The sequence below is a fragment of the Cyphellophora attinorum genome, assembly GCF_001299255.1.
Source record: "Cyphellophora attinorum strain CBS 131958 chromosome Unknown Contig25, whole genome shotgun sequence".
Taxonomy (NCBI): Eukaryota; Fungi; Ascomycota; class Eurotiomycetes; order Chaetothyriales; family Cyphellophoraceae; genus Cyphellophora; species Cyphellophora attinorum.
The window spans coordinates 90372-108037 of NW_017253253.1; the positions used below are offsets into that span (position 1 = coordinate 90372).

General features: G+C 53.8%; 8 protein-coding genes across 8 annotated transcripts; 2 read left to right on the top strand and 6 right to left on the bottom strand.

The window, feature by feature from the left end:
- Positions 1-144: 144 nt before the first annotated feature.
- On the bottom strand, positions 145-711 carry AB675_1458 (Acyl carrier protein, mitochondrial; the record flags this gene model as incomplete). Its single annotated transcript, XM_018141351.1, has 4 exons — positions 145-191; positions 243-372; positions 425-442; positions 496-711. 4 exons carry the CDS (start codon positions 709-711, stop codon positions 145-147), a joined length of 411 nt encoding a protein of 136 aa, XP_017997252.1.
- Positions 712-1009: 298 nt separating this feature from the next.
- On the top strand, positions 1010-1771 carry AB675_1459 (NADH-ubiquinone oxido 23 kDa subunit, mitochondrial; the record flags this gene model as incomplete). The annotated part of the gene is made up of 2 exons (XM_018141352.1): positions 1010-1311; positions 1375-1771. The coding sequence occupies 2 exons, from the start codon at positions 1010-1012 to the stop codon at positions 1769-1771; spliced, it is 699 nt and encodes a 232-aa protein (XP_017997148.1).
- Positions 1772-2137: 366 nt separating this feature from the next.
- On the bottom strand, positions 2138-3470 carry AB675_1460 (Carrier protein YMC1, mitochondrial; the record flags this gene model as incomplete). The annotated part of the gene is made up of 3 exons (XM_018141354.1): positions 2138-2180; positions 2267-3053; positions 3359-3470. 3 exons carry the CDS (start codon positions 3468-3470, stop codon positions 2138-2140), a joined length of 942 nt encoding a protein of 313 aa, XP_017997140.1.
- An 831-nt stretch (positions 3471-4301) lies between these two features.
- On the bottom strand, positions 4302-5216 carry AB675_1461 (uncharacterized protein; the record flags this gene model as incomplete). Its single annotated transcript, XM_018141355.1, has 1 exon — positions 4302-5216. One exon carries the CDS (start codon positions 5214-5216, stop codon positions 4302-4304), a length of 915 nt encoding a protein of 304 aa, XP_017997168.1.
- A 2073-nt stretch (positions 5217-7289) lies between these two features.
- AB675_1462 (uncharacterized protein) lies at positions 7290-9330 on the top strand (the record flags this gene model as incomplete). The annotated part of the gene is made up of 2 exons (XM_018141356.1): positions 7290-7355; positions 7408-9330. The coding sequence occupies 2 exons, from the start codon at positions 7290-7292 to the stop codon at positions 9328-9330; spliced, it is 1989 nt and encodes a 662-aa protein (XP_017997184.1).
- A 172-nt stretch (positions 9331-9502) lies between these two features.
- On the bottom strand, positions 9503-11187 carry AB675_1463 (Protein AIM2; the record flags this gene model as incomplete). The annotated part of the gene is made up of 2 exons (XM_018141357.1): positions 9503-10046; positions 10337-11187. 2 exons carry the CDS (start codon positions 11185-11187, stop codon positions 9503-9505), a joined length of 1395 nt encoding a protein of 464 aa, XP_017997206.1.
- Positions 11188-12209: 1022 nt separating this feature from the next.
- AB675_1464 (uncharacterized protein) lies at positions 12210-13616 on the bottom strand (the record flags this gene model as incomplete). Its single annotated transcript, XM_018141358.1, has 1 exon — positions 12210-13616. One exon carries the CDS (start codon positions 13614-13616, stop codon positions 12210-12212), a length of 1407 nt encoding a protein of 468 aa, XP_017997228.1.
- A 777-nt stretch (positions 13617-14393) lies between these two features.
- On the bottom strand, positions 14394-17007 carry AB675_1465 (uncharacterized protein; the record flags this gene model as incomplete). Its single annotated transcript, XM_018141359.1, has 4 exons — positions 14394-15686; positions 15737-15951; positions 15999-16776; positions 16858-17007. The coding sequence occupies 4 exons, from the start codon at positions 17005-17007 to the stop codon at positions 14394-14396; spliced, it is 2436 nt and encodes an 811-aa protein (XP_017997251.1).
- Between the last annotated feature and the right edge of the window lie 659 nt (positions 17008-17666).

A 17666-nucleotide genomic window follows, 5' to 3' on the forward strand; every position in this document is an offset into this window, starting at 1 on the left:
AATGTTGTCTAGATGCCGCTCTTAATAGTACACACCGCCTGTGAAGCGCCCCAATTCATCCGATATGGCCCTCCACTGGCAACGCAATGTACAGAACATTTCGCGATTCTTTCCAGCTGTTTTTCGGTTCGTCCAGGCCAGGAATTAGTGAGCATCAGGTTGGGCGCAGATATAGGTGATGGCTTGGTCCACTGTCTATGGTTAGTGTCGACTCTTTCCAGCGACTGCATACTTGATCCTACCACTATGGATGGCATCTGCCTCCTTGTCGGGGATCTCAATGCTGAACTCTTCCTCAATGGCCATCACGACTTCGACGGTGTCTAAGCTGTCAAGGCCAAGGTCGTTGCTGAAATGTGATGTGCCCGTGATCTATTCAATGTCAGCCTCGCTCGCGCAGTCCGTCGGCCTCCGCTCATCGTACCTTTGACTCGTCTGTGACCTGTAGCCATGTTAGTGGGCGGATCCTAGCTGTATGCATGGGCAAGAGCTGACCTTATCGAAGTTCTTCAACAGGTCCATAATGCGACCCTGAACCTCGTCCCTCGAAAGACCCGACGGAGCCGAGTAGCATCTTATGCTGGGAACGGGGAATACTGGTGTGACTTTTGACTGGAAGGTTGGCGCTGATCTGATGACGGGTGTCTGGCGGAGTAGAGGAGCTCGTGTGGCCGCTGCGCGGAGCGCTCGCACCGCTGCTGTGCGGTACATGGTCGATGTGTTGAGAATCACTAGATCACTGGTCGAGGAATGGAGCAGTCGCGAACGAGATACAGAGCTTCGAAAGGCAGTCGCGAGGGATGAGATGAATCGGATCGCAGCTTCAATAGTACTCCGGACGACGCAGAAACAGAATCGAAGTCCACCCCGAATGATCTCCACACTCGACTGGAGCCAATGAGAGAGTCCGGAGAACTCATTACACCACGACTGCATCTACGACTACATTTCCATACTTCGTTGCGCCACTTGCTCTCGATTGACTCTCCCCTCTTAGCCTGCGCCAACAATGGCGTCCTCTATTCGTCCAGCATCTCGCCTGGTCGCGAGACCGCTGTCCTCCTCCTTGGTAGCTCTTCGACAAGCTCAAAGCTCGTCACCGTTCCTCGTCCGCGCTACTACATCCCAGTTCCATACCTCAAGAACACAATATGCCACACCCATGGGCCCGCCACCAAAAGGCTTCCGGCTGCCCAAGCCTAAGCGATTCGACGAGGGCGAGCACGTAGTCGACAAAGCCAGCAACTACTTCCTCATGACCGAGATGTTCCGCGGCATGTATGTCGTGCTGGAGCAGTTCTTTAGACCACCGTATGTCTACGCCTGTCGAGCTCCATGCACGCCCTAGAGTGGTCACTAATAAGCGCACTACAGCTACACAATTTTCTACCCATTCGAAAAAGGTCCCATCTCCCCCCGTTTTCGAGGCGAGCACGCCCTCCGCCGGTATCCCTCTGGCGAGGAACGCTGCATTGCCTGCAAGCTCTGCGAAGCCGTGTGCCCTGCATCAGCGATCACAATCGAGGCCGAAGAACGAGAGGACGGTTCGAGGAGGACGACACGATACGACATCGACATGACGAAGTGCATCTACTGTGGTCTGTGCCAAGAGTCGTGTCCGGTAGATGCGATTGTTGAGACGCCCAATGCCGAGTATGCGACTGAGACGAGGGAGGAGTTGTTGTATAACAAGGAGAAGCTGCTGTCGAATGGTGATAAGTGGGAGCCTGAGTTGGCGGCTGTGGCCAGGGCGGACGCTCCGTATAGATGATACAGGAAAGCTATAGGTGAAGCGAGAACCAGCTGTACATTTTTGCCTACCAGCGTTGAGGCTTCCGGCGTGGGCGAACTGAACAGAATGATGAAGCGTTGATTTGTTGATGCAGCAGCTTTTTTGGACTGCTCCTACTCTATCTGATCTATCACTCTCGCACCCCCTTCCGGAGATGCTGGGTTCTCAGAATCAGTTCTAGCATCAGCTTGATCTGGTAACCTACATACAGCTGCGCCTGACATGATGAGCCCAGACTTGGTGTTTGTTTGCCATTATAAAAGCACCTTCTATGTGTGCTGAAGTCTGGACCTCGGCTTGTTCTCAAGGCAAGATTCAAAGCAGCTTCTATAGCTCATTCATCACTCACACTGTCGACTCAGCCAAGAGCCTCATCGTCAGCTCAACCCTGCATCCGTTTTGTCAGCAAAATTCGTCCGGGAAGAAGAAGAGCAAGAAGAGAAGCACTCACACAGCAAAAGTCCCCGCACTAACAGGCATAGCCTCAACAATGTCGGCCCAATCCCCTTCCAGAACCCGCCCATACCCTCCCTTGCCCAGACCTTTGCAAAACAATCCCTCATACTCCTAAACTTCTGCCCCTCCCCAAACCCGTCGCTCTGCATCTTGCTCTTGACCACATCAAATGGATAGCTCGCGATCCACAAGGCCTCGCCCGCCAGTCCACCATAGAATGCCACCTTGGCACTCGAGATGTCTTTCCGTGCGACACTGTTGCGCTTCATTTCTTGCGCCATAAGGTACTCGAAGGTCAGGAACCACACGCCGTAGGCTTGTGCTTCGCGGAGATACGTAACGGCTTGACCGCGGTAGAGACCTCGTAGCACACCGCCGGAGGCTGGTGAAGCAAGTTTGCGGATACAGTCCAGAGGACCACTGTACAGCCTCCCAGCACCGTGTGGTTGCGTCTGCAGCCGAATCCTCACATGCTCAATCGGGCCCGACAGCACAGAGTTGGTCAGCCCCGCGAATGCACCGGAGAGGTAATACTGCGTGTAGCTTAGACTCGAGTTGCCAGCAGCATGTTGAGCGTGAAGTAAAGGGTTGGAGGAGGCGTTGGAGGACTCAAAGGCGCGACGGGCGTAGTGGAAGGCGCCGAATTGGACGGAGACGCAGGCGCCGATGCCAATTAGTGGAGTCAGGGTGCCTTTGTAGAAGGCGAGGGGGCCTTCGTTGGCGAGGATGCTGCGGGCGCAGGAGAGGGCGGAGGGGTAGGTTGTTGTTGTTTGGAGGCGGACTTTGACTATGTCGAAAGGTTGTCCTGTACAGGTTGAATGATTAGCTCACGCTCCAAACGGGCGATTGATCACCCTTTGACTCCTTGCGAACTCGCCACATAGATCCAGATCGTCATCGACCATTTACGACCAGGTCACGGCACACTGAAGAGCTCTTCCCCAGGCTGCGAAGAGTGGTTCGTCCAAGTCCCAGACTCCCTGCCGCATGCATGCCGCTGTGCCCCCCTCGACGACAGTTTCGATCACCACACAAGACTCACTACCCGCAGACCATCCTCGCCGGCCCCCAGAAGCAAGCAAAGAAAGCCAAGAAGCAGTTAAAACTCACCCAACAAGACCTGTGCCACACCGCCGGCCGCACCAGCAGAAAGATCCTTCACCGTCCTCACCCAGCCACCGCCGCCTTCGGCCTCCACGGCTTCTATGCTCGTGTCGGCCATCACGCCTTCGAGAGGCTTTGTGGTTGTCCGTTCGCTCGAAAGGCCCGGCCAAGCTACCTTACTCGTGAGTGGAGGGCAACCCTGCGGGAGTGCTCTTATTCGCCTGGCTTTCGCGCTGTCGGATTCGGGATGGGTTCTGGTAGTATCTTTGGTGCGAGGATCAGTTTCTGAGGAGTCAGAGACCTGCACGAGCGTTTGAACACTTTCTTAGCGAAGATCAGTACTCATAAGCACGTCAGAAAGAAGGTGGATAGCGGAAGTGGAGTCCTGAAGAGGAAATTCATGGAGGAATTTGAAGGGCCGGCAATGTTTTCCGCCGCCGGGCCGGTCAAGCTGCAGGGCTCTACCGAAGGAAGAGGTTTCAAGCAAACAGATATAGGAAACTTGTTTGAGGTATTCTGTGTTGCTGACAGACAAAGAACATATGAGACAGCACCAACAGTCTGGGATTGACTCAGACATGAATAAAGCAGTGGGATAGGTCACGAGCAGGGGTGGGGGAAGGAGCTCTACTTGGTCAAGGGCAAGCATTTGTATTGAATGCTCATATTGATATGCTGTGGACGGTCTTGTGACTTCTGTCCAGATGCTGTTGGGACCCTGACTCGCATGAAGAGGGTGCGAGCCCACCATTGCTGCAGTAAAACTCCTGGATCGTCAAACGCCCTGAATTTCGTACCCAGTAGAACCATGCCTGTGCTCCCAGTATTCTCGAAACGCCGGCGCTGTTGTCTCAAGGAAAGTGTTGGACCTCATTCGTAGCAGTAGAAGATGCTCGTAGTCTGATACATGTGTTCGGGCGAATCGATCGAAGTCAGTCGTAATGTACAATTACCACCCCGCATTGCTCGGGTCGAAGAAATCTGTGTCCATGACATATGTCGCATAATCCAGGTTGTCGGTGCACATGTCGCCACCACTAGGACCGACGTGGGCGCAATGAGCTTCTGGCTTAAGCGTCAACATGCCCTCGTGGAGACTCCGGCAGAGAATGGTGTCCACACCAAACTCAAATGGCTGGCCCATTCGCTTGTTGTTCATCAGATACTCCTGACATTGCGGAACACTGTCGTACTGGAGCAGATCACCCTGGCAACTCGCTACTGCCGTCTCACAGATCTGCGAAATGAGCATTGACTTCGACAAATCCTGAGCGTGCAGAACATCAGGCAGGTTGTACCGATTCTTTAACGTCTTCATGCCGTCAGACATAAGCCAGTCAAAGTAGACAAAACGCGCGTCGTAGGCCTGAACCTCGTCGTTGTCGTTCCATTTGAACCACACGTCCATCTGCACCGGAATAGTCTGGCCCAACAACTTGATGTCGAAGCTCATGATCTCGGTAATGAAGGCTGTCTTGTCGACCGGATTCGCAGCGAAGCGCATGGTCATTGTCGTCCGTGGGAAGCCGATAAGAGTGATTCGTGACTCATTGACGCTGGCTCCAGTGAAAGCGCCATAGACGTACTCGGTGTTAAGCTCTCGGCCCAGGAACTTGCGTGAATCGGATACTCGACCAGTGATGTCCTCCGCGAAGATGGATGAGTTGAGACCTTTGAGTTGGACCAGATTGTTGGGCACAATCATCGACTCGAAGAACACTCGAGTGAGGTTGTACAGGTGTGAGGCATCGGGAGCGGGGGCAACGACACTAGCGCTTTCGTATGGTTGTGACTGTGGTCGGGCGATTGCTGAAGGTAGCAATGCACATGCCGCGATAATGATGGTAAAGATTCCCGAAAGCATGGTGGCTCTGGACGTTCTTTGTTGGTTCTGGTTTGGAATGATCGTGTAGCAGATGTTCCGATGGTGCACGAAAGTTGTTGTTGCAGAGAAGAAGCGCCCAGATAAAAAGGCAGGCGTGACCCAATATCCAAATAGCCTCAAGTGATGAACGGAAGGTGAAAGTAGCAAACGAGTGTGATGAAGTCCACGGAAGCAACGACTGGACTGCCGCAATCAACCGTGCCTCCTTGCCAAACCGAGAAATTCAAGTGAACGTCCAAAGTCCCTTCCCAGCGAGTGTGTGCGCGACTGATGGCGAGAATTTCGAAAAAGGTATATGTAGACAGAAGGGAAGCGGGTATATTTGTCAAGTCCAGCCGTTGTGAGATAGGCCTGGGCACTACACGGTAAGCCAGGGGCTGATATTGTGCCGTATCTCTGCCACGTGTAGTGTGAGGAACACGACGAGTCCCATGATTACCAGGAAGTCTTCCTTCGTTCTCGCTTCCTCAAAATGTGGATGCTTGCGGCTTGCCGACGCTGCCGCGGATGAAGGCGAATTCGTGTCTCATCCTTGCTGGTACCAAGGTTGGGCGAATTGCACGTCGTATTTGGCTATAGGCGGTGAGTGGGGTGGAAAGCGAAGAACGTTTTCATGGAATCAGGGGCAGGCAAGGCGACCTGATCTCTCTTGTTGGCCAATCAATCCCCTGATGTGCCATCTTTGACAGGTAGGGTTTGGACTTAACGCTGGCGACCGCGCTGAAAAGGCTCTCTCTTTGTTCGGTATGTTCGTGCTGGACATTGATTGCGCAACAAATAGCCTCATGAGGCTTTTCGATAGTCCACATGTCGGCAAGAAAAAGCAAAGAAAAGCTCGGGAACCGGGCCTCGGGAAGACGACAGGAAAGCTGAATCGAGAATTTGTGAGGATTGACATTAGGACTGGTTGCCTTCGCATCTTACCTATCCAAGCATCATCTGTCTATCTAGATCTCAACCTGCGTACCGTTTGCTTGACCCACAAACCGCCTGTCAGCATCGGATCTTGTGTAACGGCAGACCTCCCGAGGTCCATTGCATGATGTATACTGGCAGGGATCTACAGCTTACCCATGCCATCCAACTTGCACTTCACATACGGCGACATGCTGCGCAGGGAGGCGTTGAGCAGCCTTTGCACTGTCTTACACTGCACTCACAGCACGGCGCCCTGGAGCTTTGACATTGGCTTTGCTCATGCTGATAGAACGGTAAGTGAACTGCAGTGGCGACAAATATGGCATCACAGTTCAGGTGCGCTTGCCTGTGTGTGTAGAAGAGGGCCTAGGTAGGCAGGTTGTGACAAAAATTATTGGGCGTTTTTCCTACAGCGTCCTCCCTGACCAGAAAGTCCACAGGAAATCCATCTGTCGGACTAAATCTCGAGTGAGACTCATTTCAAGCCCGCCGCGTCGATGTGCGCAACAGTACAAGGGCCTCAGCGCCCTCCCTGGCCGGGAAATCATGATGAGCAGCATTTGTAGCTCGAGAATGAAAGGTCGCGGTCTGGGGGAAACGCCCAAATTTTAACGTCACAGCCCGGTAGGTTATTGTTTGCATAGGAAGGCACGTTGGCAAGGTGCGTCCAGGGCAACCACAACTGTGGGCAGCATTTCGTGTTTCCTGTCGATGCACATTGTTGACAACAATGCAGCACCACTTCCACCGAAATCATTGCTAAACTGCAGCAGGTCTGCATAGTAACTAGCATTGGCACAACAACTCGTTCGTTTCGTATTCTTTCTTGCGGCAGTGAGCCCTCGACATTCACTACCCGTTCCTTCTCCACGACACCATGGCGTCCACATCGCTCATAACGTGCATCGTCCTCAACATCCTCGGTCTCGCCTCAGGGAGGCCTCTGCAGCCACAACCAAAAGGATGGGAACCTTGCGCCGATGTGTCCGAACTGTACGAACAGCAGGTAGAGAGTCTACCTCACGGTGAATACCCACTGGTCCCAGCTTACACTGCCTGGCAATGCCTGCATTCGATCCCATTCAACGCTTCTTACGCCTTAGAGTGGCTCGAGTCCTTTCGCCCTTACCTCCAATGGCAAACTACAACAGCGTATCTGAAAGATCCTCCACCGAGTACTGGCGAGAGCCCTATGATCTCGTAAGGTCGATCGAGCCCAAAGATTTGGTGCGGACGGCTGACCATGATACAGATTGGTAACCTGGACACCCTCATTGAGCAAGTCAACTCGCCCGGCTTCTATCTCGAGGAATATACCTTCGAGTCGCATCTGTACAAGATGTTTGCTCGTGCCCGTGATGGACACTTGAGATACACCCCTGCGATCCAAGGTCTATTCGCCTGGGGCACCCCTACACCATTGGTCTCAATATCGGATGATGGCGCGAGTCCACCACAGCCATATGTGTACAGCGATATTCTTCTGTCGCTCAACGACACATCGTTCACTCCTACTCCGATAGTCAAGCTTTACGGCAATGATGCCGAACATGAGCTTCGGCGGGCAGCCTTATGGAGCTCAATGACAGACCAGGATGCAGCTTACAATATGAATTTCGTGTCCCTGGCGCAGCTCTCGCTCGGCCCGCTTGGCACCACTGTTGGAACATGGGCTGGTGGTGGTCGGGGCACCATAGGCTATCCAGGGCCTGCTGTCAACATGACTTTTGGGAATGGGACAACTATACAGGTCGAGAACTTCGCGAGGGTGTTACGTCCCTTCTCAAACATCACTGATGGAGAAGATGTCCGAAACAGATTCTTGAATGATGCGGAGACACTCGGCAACTTTGCTTCAGATACGCGTGATACGGTCAACGAAGTCCTGTCACCTCGCCAGTCTTTGAGTAGCCCCGCAGGCTACCCTCCAGCGGTCGCAGCTGTGAGTGGCGGCGCAATGGGAGGCTACTTCTTAGACGGGACCTATGAGAATACTGCCGTGCTCTCTGTGGCTAGCTTCCTCGCGGATGCTGAGACATTTCTCCGGGAAGTTCAGCAGTTCCTACAAAGCGCCCGTGCGTCGGGTAAGTCGAAGTTGATCATTGACTTGAGCGCAAATGCGGGAGGATTCGCTCCGCTGGCGGAGCTACTGTTTCAGACCTTGTTTCCTGACATCGATCCGTGGGTCGGGACCAGATTTCGCGCAACTCCAGACTTCAATCTCATCGGTGCTCTTGTCTCCGATGAAGTCGGTACGAACTACCCTTGGCCAGAACTACATCCACCAGGACCAGGTCTGCTTCTGGAGGACTTCATGGGTTCGCCATTCGTTGCTCTCGCAGACATGAACGCTACCGGCGGTGCCTTCAAGTCCTGGGAGGACAAATTCGGTCCACATGATTTCCATGGGGATCGATTCACTTCCGTAATCCAGTGGAACTTGTCAGATCCTTTCTGGACCAAGAGCGGATATGACGATTCGAACTTGGACCCCGATAGTGGTCGTCCGTTTGCAGTGGAGGACATCATCATGTTGACAGATGGATACTGTGCTTCGACGTGCGCCTCCTTCGTGGAATTGATGACTATTCAGGCTGGAGTCAAGACTGTTGCGGCAGGTGGCCAGAAAGAGTCAGAAGCCCTGCCTATGCAGGCCATTGGTGGAGTGAGAGGAGCAAATGTGTACCCCTTCCAGTTGATCTGGTCTTGGGCACGCGACGCGATGACGCTTGCGATAGGGACGGCCGCCGAGAGCATTGTCGAGGAAGTCTTTGGAAGGTACAGCTCTATTCCCATGACCAGGGCAGCAGGCAGTGGCGGCTCAGTCAATTCTCGCGATGGGCTTCGCCTCGGCGACATCGAACAGATTCCATTGCAGTTCCGCTATCAGAAGGCTGATTGCCACATCTACTACCAGAAGGAACACGTCGTTGATGTCAGCACGCTCTGGAAGTCTGTCTGGGACGTTACCTGGGGAGGACATGAATGTGCCGAGGGCTCGATCAACATGGAGTCGCAATCTAGTCTGGACAATTCTCGACTTGGTCCAATTAGGCACATTCCGCACCAAGTGAGGGTGATGTCCGACGACGAAATCCATACACTCCGTGAGGCATGGCGGTATGGGACGGATGTGAACAAGCTTCGACCTATGGGCGAGTTTCAGTCGCCTTGAGCAGTGGAAGGAGCGACCTATTTGTCATATCATTAATGTTAAGATCGCGGGTCGATCTGACTCGGGCGTCCTCTAGCAGATGATGACCAACACAAATCATTGGCAGTCCCCAAAATTGACCCTTACCTACCTCAACACGACCACCTGTGATATGTGAAGAGGTCGAGGTGCTTCAAAGCCCTTCGATAGCCCTTTCCAGCTCACCAATATCCGCCTTCTTCCACTTCAACATCGCGTCCATTGCCCTGCTCGCCTTTTCTCCGCCCCCGCCCATCGCCTCCGCAAGCCTCCTCGGCACAATCTGCCAGAACATCCCAAACTTATCCTTGCACCAGCAGCACTCCCTCTCCTCGCCCCCATTGCCTACCAATTTGTCCCAATACTCATCAATCTCCTCTTGCGTATCGACCGCGACGGTAAGGGAGAACGACTCGTTGAAATTCCAAGGGAAGCGAGACGCTTGGTCGGCGGGAATGTTGAGCAGGAGTAGGTTCAGCGGGTGCTCAATGTGGGACATGAGCGTCAAGCTGAGCATGATTGGCGTGGAAGGGTCGTTCGGGTAGTTGGTGGTGGAGTTGATGTAGGAGGAAGGGAAGATCGAGGTCCAGTATTTCGCGGCTTCGAGGCGTTGCCGGTGAAGTATAGGGTTGGTGTGATTGAGGGTGGTCCGGTGGTGGTGGTGGAGGTGGATTGGGACATGGTCGAGTTGGGGAGGACTTTGCTATGGTTTCTGACGCTTGCTGTGAGAAAGGTGGAGGGAGTCTGTCTGTCTTGGACACTCGATCAGCATTTAAGTATTGCGTCTCGTAAGAATCAATGCCCTCGTAGAACAGAAGAGAACAAAGAGAGGACCGCCAAGACACGAATCGGATATTCGATCGCCAGTTTGAATGAATGCGAACACGAGTGCCCAGACGAGGTTTGCCCAGTTCAGGTTGCTGCCTGGCGTCGCTGCCTTGCAAGCTGCTGTTCTGCGCCCTTGCCGTCTACCAATCACTCAACCAACAGAATCTCCCTGAACCACTCAACCACAGCCCCCTTCGCCCGCTCACAAGCCCGACGCTCCCCCTCCACCTCCAGACTGCCCCGACTACAGAACGTGTGCACCTGCCCAGGAAAGTAGCGGTACTGGTACTCAATTCCCAGCGTCGGAATCACCTCATTTGCATACTTCTTCAGCTCGGGCGTGAAAACAGAATCATGCTCCGGCGCAATAATCTGCGTCGGGACGCGGGTCTGATCGATCTCCTCCTTCGTCAGCCAGGTTGGGTGGCCTGTGCTGATTGCGTCTACTAGTGGACGAGCGCTTGCTTTCTCGTCTTCTGAGAGGTCGAGCGCGGCCTTGACGCTACCGTCCGGGAGCAGGCTCTGCGCACCGAGTTGGAAGACGGCCCAGCCGCCGAAGCAGAAGCCGACGGTGCCGACTTTGGTGGCGTTCTGATGGGTGCGGAGAGCGGCTGCGCAGGCGAAGATTTCGTGCCGGCGGTTGGCTTTGCTGTTGTTGGTTGTGAAGGTGGGCATGTCGACTTTGTCGAAGCGACCGTCGAGGAGGTGCTGGAGGGTGAGGACTTCGCCGTGGAAGAAGTCGGGCATCCAAACCCCTGCTCCACCCAAACGTTCCGAGTACTCATCAGCCAGCAACCTCAAATTCTTCCACGTCCAGCCTCCGGCATCATGAATCAATAAGATCTGCAGCTCAGACTTCTGATTGCCGGCGACATACGTTTCGAGTCCGGCGAGCGTGGTGATGGTGCCTTTGGGAGTGCCGGGCCAGATGTTGCCGGCGAGGCAGTGGCGGTGGATGGCGGCTTCCGGGGTTTCGTCTTCGGGAACCGGCTTGGATGTTGGTGGAGGCATTGTGTCGTTGATGAGCTTTGTAGTGCTGTGCCGTACTATGTTTGCATTCGTCGCGAACGTGGGTGAAGGTAGCCTGAGTCTTCAAGCGATGAAGTATGCTTTAGCACTCCTTGCTGAAGTACCTTCCTATACGGCCGTCAAGCCGATGTATACTGCGGTTGGAAGTCGTCTCACTCAGCAAGCGCTGAGAGCGTCATGGGTCTGTGTGGCCGTGCTCCTCTCGGTGTTGTCGTACCAGTAAGTATGCACCCAACGCCTGCTGGTCAGTGTTGAGCGCGACTTGCCTCATCTGATATAGCATCTTGATCACATGTGTTCGGGCCCGAGCAGCTCAGGAGATAATCAACCATGTACCTCTCTCAACTCACCGGTTCTCTAGCTCGATACATTCGACGGAACGAATCGCACAGCAGAGCTCTCCCGCTCAACGCCACTAAGTGACACTATGCACCCAGCAGCATCCAATGAAATTAAGAAGGATAGAGATGCAGGTCCGGACTTAAGACACGGCATCTTTGCTCTAGGGATCTGGTTGTAAGAGGTACTCGCGATATATTGTTCGAGTCTGGGCAGATGGGGCGCCTGGGGGTGGGCAGAAGTGCCAGAGTGGGTAGGTATGACTCAATTGAGCGAGGTGAGGTGCAGTAGCGCAAGGCGAACATGCTCGGCATGCGGGGCAAGCGACTGCATGGTGTAAAGCAGAAAGACGTCCTCGGCCCCAAGGAATGTGCCGGAGACCAGATGCGTACCGAGTACCTCGCTGGGTTAGAGTCACGAGAAGTGGACTCTGGAAGCAAAGAGACCAGACTAGGACCAAGGGCTGGTGCACTCTGTGAAAGTAATCTGTTTGTGCCGTGGTCTAGGCGAATGTAGTCGCTGATTGTCATTATGGTATCTCATGCTATACTGGAACGAAGGTGCAACGCTATGGTGTTCGTCTCTTTCGTGTGCGTGAAATGCAAGTATAGTCTGAAGTCCGATGCGAAGCCCGTCTCTTAAGTATGCCTCACTCCCACACATCATCAATCGAAGTTATCCGCATTGACACTAACAAAACGTCTCTGTTCTCTGTGTCTGCCTTTCGTCGCCTTTGCCAAGTGCTTTCTCGGACTGCCGATGCTCGTATCCCTAATGACCATTGGAAGCACATTGAGGAGTTGGTGATTGCCTTCGTAGTAGTGGTTGACCAGACCTCCAGAAAGAAGTCTACGGATCGCGTTGAGCCGGACCATCTTCCACCACGTGTCGACCTTCATTTCTCCAGAATTGTGAAGTCGAATTTTCAATTCGGACTTGTTCGTTCGAAGGCCGATGCTGGGCTTTTCGACTGTGAGACCGATTGAGGCAAATGACTGGTGGATATTCCGACGATCCTTCCGGCCCACCGACTTTGTGCTTAACGAGGACAGCGAATTGATCTTCTCCAGAACTTGGTGAGTGTTATGGTAGGCATTGTACCGTTTGACCAGTGATTTGTCGCCCCCATCGACTTCATCCTCTTCGTCATCACTTCCGCTGGACTCTTCGTCTTCGCGAGGAGTGTAGCTCTTCTCGTAGAGGAGAGCAATGGTCTCTCCAGCAGCGATCTGGACCTTCACCGAGTCCGAATCCAGTTGATCAAGTAGGGCAGCCACCGCGTCTTCTGATTCGGCTTCCAGGTCCTCTACTTGCGTGGCTAGAAACGCGTACGCGTGAATGGCTGCTGCCACAACGTCTGCCTCGTCTACAGCATTGACGAACTCGCCGTCGGAAGAAATAATTTCCAGAAGGTAGGTCATGTTCTCCTCAATCTCGGCTTCGGCAACACCTCCAAATGTGAGACAGGCCGCTAGCGCTTCAATGGCGACTGCCTTCACATGGGCATGCTCAGCGTCCGAGATCGATTGCTTCAGCACGGAAGCTACTTGGTCGTAGAGATGATCATCTTCAATTGTGATGGCAGTCAATGCAATGGCGTGCAGTGCCAGAGTCGTTTCCTTTTCGGTTGTCTCGGCCTTGACGCTTCTGCAAAGCGCTTTGATGATGTCGCCCACACGTTTGTAGAGCGTGTCAGCAAAGAGATGGGCCGTCAGACATCGTACGTAGACGGTCAGAAACTCTTCTCTGCTATTCTTGCTGGTTCCCTTCGTCAGCAGTATCTCATCGATGCTGTTGGTGAGCTCCTCTCGCATGACATCGGTGGTCTGTTCATTAATATCGTCGCTTTCGAGCAACTCGTCAATGGAGTTAATGCTCATGTTTGTGTCGTCGCTTAGGTTCCCCGCCGCATCCTCGTCGTCCGAAGCATCTCGACTCTGGAGACGCGAGTTGGCGCGCGAGTTGGTGGCTGAGGCGGCGCGGGAGCTGGTCCTGGAAGACTGCTTGGACTTGGCCTTGTTTGAGGTTGTTTTGCCACTCTCCAGAGCGCGTCGACGTAGGTTGTCGTGCATCCTAACGGTGCGATATGACTTTGTGCTCTGGGTGGGTGTAGCTGTTGAACCGGAACGTCTCCTAGAAGATCTTCAGATCCTTCGTTTGCTGTCTGTGCCTTCTTCGGCTTGTAGAGAGTGTCACCCTTTCGGAAGTGCAGTTGGATGGATATTCAAGTTGGGTGGCTGCGACATAAGGCAGGTCTGGACGTCGTTCGTTCGTCGTCGAAGAGCCTTGGAAGAGTACAGCCTGCAATGAGGAAGCAGATAATGAATATGCGAGTGAGAATGTGACAGCAAAAATATTTGAGCAGAGCGGTGAGTCGTGGTTATAGTCGGTAGAGAAGAGTGTTGTTCCTGCCTGACGCCTAGGCCTATCATCTGCACCATGCATGTGCGCTACATCCCCGCACCTGCCCGTGTCAGTATGGAGAGACTCCATGCTTGTGGCGTTCAATGTTCGGAAGTGTATATAGTACCTGCCTCGTGCTGATCCCGATGCAACTACATGGAGGACTTCCTGAGCACTTTAGCACATCATGCGCAGGAAGGCACCATACTTTGAGAGAGGCGATCGGCTTTAATGATCTGTCATTTTGATGTGCTAGGTCAAAGGAGAGATGTTGAAGCCCATCAGCTTCAAAAGATCACACAACTCATTCCCATCCGTAAAACTCCATAGAACCGTCCCGTAATTCCTCCAGTCCCCTTCCCCCAACTCAGTACTACCCTGGCGAAGTAAGGCATCATGGCCCTTCGTGGCTGGTCGTAAAATTCAGTTCGTAAGCCTGTGCTGGTCTATTTGGGGACGGCAGCCTGAGCATCCAGGAAGTCCTCATCACTTGCGTCGAGCACGTCGTACTCTTCATCGGTGAGGAAACCATCGTCGCTCTCAGACTCGAGCTCGAGACTCTCGACATCGTCAAGGATGCTGTGCTCATCATGGCTCGGTGCAGCCTCTTCCACGACCGTTCCGGACACATCATGTACACTGGAGACAGGCGACTCCTTGTCGAGCTTGGGGAAGATCATGGTCGAGCCCTCTTGCTCCTCGGACTTCTCACCAGCCGTCTCATTCTCCTCCTCGACTGTGGCCTTCTTAGACTCGATGACTGGGGTGGCGATGGGCGAGTCGATGGACGGCTCCTTGACGTTGATGTCCACCCACAGCTTGTGACCGAATGGTCGGCCTTCGGGAGTCTTGACACGGAAGTAGGAGATGGCGCGGCCTGCGCGACTGGGAGATTTGAGCATGACAGTGAAGACTGCAGTCTTACCAGGCTCCAGTCCCTCCTCGAGGACGTTGGAGCAACTCGCGAGTACCAAATCGTCAACGCTTGCAGGACGCTTGTTGTCCACATTGCGCATGTCGTCGCCACCAATGAAGTAGACAGCACATCCTGCAGGCCATGTGTCTGGACCAGGGTTGCGAAGCGTCCACGATTGAGACACGAGACGGTTGGGAAGGAAGTTGCTACCATCTGGCGTGGAGTCTGATTCGTACCAAGCTTGAAGATCGGCCGCTGTTTTGCCCACAGACAACTTCTTGAGCATGGCTTCCAAGGCATTCATGTTATCCGTGGAAGAAGCCGTGCTGTCGGCGGGACGGACCTCAGCAACAGTCTGGACTTGGGTTGCAGCATTTGTGGATGTGGAGCGAACAGTCTCAGTGGAAGCATGCTTAGCAAGACGCTGATCGCCTAGGTGGTTGATCTCTTGACCCTTGTTATTCTCTTCGATCGTGTGCACAATGACATTGCGCAGGGGGCACTTGATCTTGAGCAGCGGATGTGTCTTGTTGTGGGGGTTGTTCGGGAGAGCCTCGCAATTTGCGCAGAAGTCGGTGTCCTTGCAGATGCTGCACTTGTAGCGGTCGCCCCGGATGTAGCTCTGGTTGTTTTGCTTCGTGCAAAGTGGTCCATCGCAGAAGATGCCACGGTGGTGCTCCTTGACCTGAGGTACATATTCGAGAGCTTCATACAGTGGGGCAAAGCGATGACCGGCATGCTTCTCAGGTGCACTCTCGTGGCAGCGGCTGCACAGATCGTAGTCGGGGCAGGAAAGGCACTTGTGGCGTACACCAACGATTTGCTGAGGTGCGGTCAGTATGGGGCCTAGCTTGCGTGATGTAGAAGACTCACCTTCTCGCAAGCATCACAGGTAGCCTGATGAACGAGACCTCGAGCCGGCTGGCAGAGCCATTTGATCTGAGAGCTGACATTGTGGTGAAGAATTGGGCTGACGGGCTCGAACTTGTGAACCAGAGAATGCCCATGCTCATCCTTCATGAAGCAAGATTGGCACAAGTCGAAGTCAGAGCAATCCTTGCATGTCACGAATGCCGAAGCTGGGAGTTCTGAGGAAGAGTCAGTCAAAGGACGCTGGACGAGGGAAAGGACTTACGGTCGATGCAGCTATTGCAGGTGCGCTCTTCGAAATCAGTCGCAGCGGGAATCTCGATCTTCTTATCAGCCTTGTTCTGACGTGGTGCGCAGGTCTCGGTGACGCTTGGGATGATAATGCCATTGCGGATGAAGCGCTTGATAAGCCAGTGATCTTCACCTTCGCAGTTGATTCCCTTATCGACACAAGCCTGGCAGAGATCGAAGTCTCCGTTCTCGCAAATGCTGCAGTGATAATGCTCATTGGGAACAGCCTTGCCACAATGGTTGCAGTCGATACTGAAGGTGCCGCTAAAGTCTCGGAAGCAGGGAATTGTTGGCTGACTCAGGTTCTTTGATTGAGGAGATGGACGGGGCGGCGGGTCAACATAGGAGTCTGAGTTGAATGCACCTGGCATGCGAACAGCGCCTGAGGCTTGAAGTGGGCGACCTGCATCTTGGAAGCTCTTGAATGTGAGGGCGGGCTTGCTGGTGGCGACCGGCTGCGACAGGACGGTCTCGAGGTAGGTCGATCTCGGCTCGGCCTTGATATCAGAGGGCTTCATCTTCTCGGCTTCAGCGTCCTTGTCGTCCAAGAGGTCAGCAACTGTCGATTGTTGCGGCTTTGCGGGCAGTACAGTAGCCTTGAGTCGGAGCTTCAGCTTGGCCTTCGCGGCTCGGTAGAGCTGCTTGTAGATAGAAGGGTTGTTGCTATCGAGGACGACGTAGGTACCGGCGGAGTCGCTGTATCGCTCCAGGATCAGGACGGAGCCTTCAGGTACGGCGAGGAGAAGTCGGAGCTGAGAGAAATATTAGTGAACGTGGTTCTATATGCCTGAACGGTCTTATCATCAGGCTGACGCATTCCGTGTTGCACAAACCTTCTGAGGGAGAACTTGAGCACCAAGATCACGCAGAGCGAGCTTGAAACGGCGGTTCTGGTTGGCGTAGAAGACTTTGACGACGACAAGAGTGTCGCCATTGACGCCAGAAGTCGGGACAGTCGTAGACGGAGGAGCTGCTGAAGCCATAGTAGCCAGGCGGTCAGCGCAGGCGGCGATCCAGGATCCGGGCTCGTCGACTACAGCACAGTGACTGCCAGAGTCGCTACGAAGTAACGAGAGATTGGTAGGACTTGCAATGAGGAAAGTAACGAGGAAAGGTGAGATGCTTGATGAGAGGTGGTCGGAGAGTCAGGTCAGGTCATCGTAGGTAGTCAGAGTGATGGAGGGCTAGGCAGAACCCCGCCCAACGTCACGCGTGACCAGGCCACTTCAATTGATTTAGTCTACTTGACGAATGCTTCCACACCGGTTTCACCAATATTCACTGCGCCACATTTACCCTGTGAAGGCATGTCTGTTCATTCGGAGGCCTCGTCGACAAAGGCAGCGTTCGACAGCAAGTGTAGGAATATGCATTTGATTAATGATGCTATCAATGTCCCGATTTGGAGTATTCGGCCATCGCGCGCAGCGGCTGACCGCGGTACCACAAAACCGTCCAGCTCAGGCTGCTTCCTCTTGACCCCTCACACTCCTCGTAGGCCCTCGTCCTCCTGCGGTCGTTAAAGGCCACTCCTTGTCCCAGAAAACGCCCTGCGCCATTGTAGTATACCTTAGGCGGAAATAGGTAGACACGCTCGAAGGCAATCGCTCGAATGCAACACAAGCGTCCTCATGATCTCCGT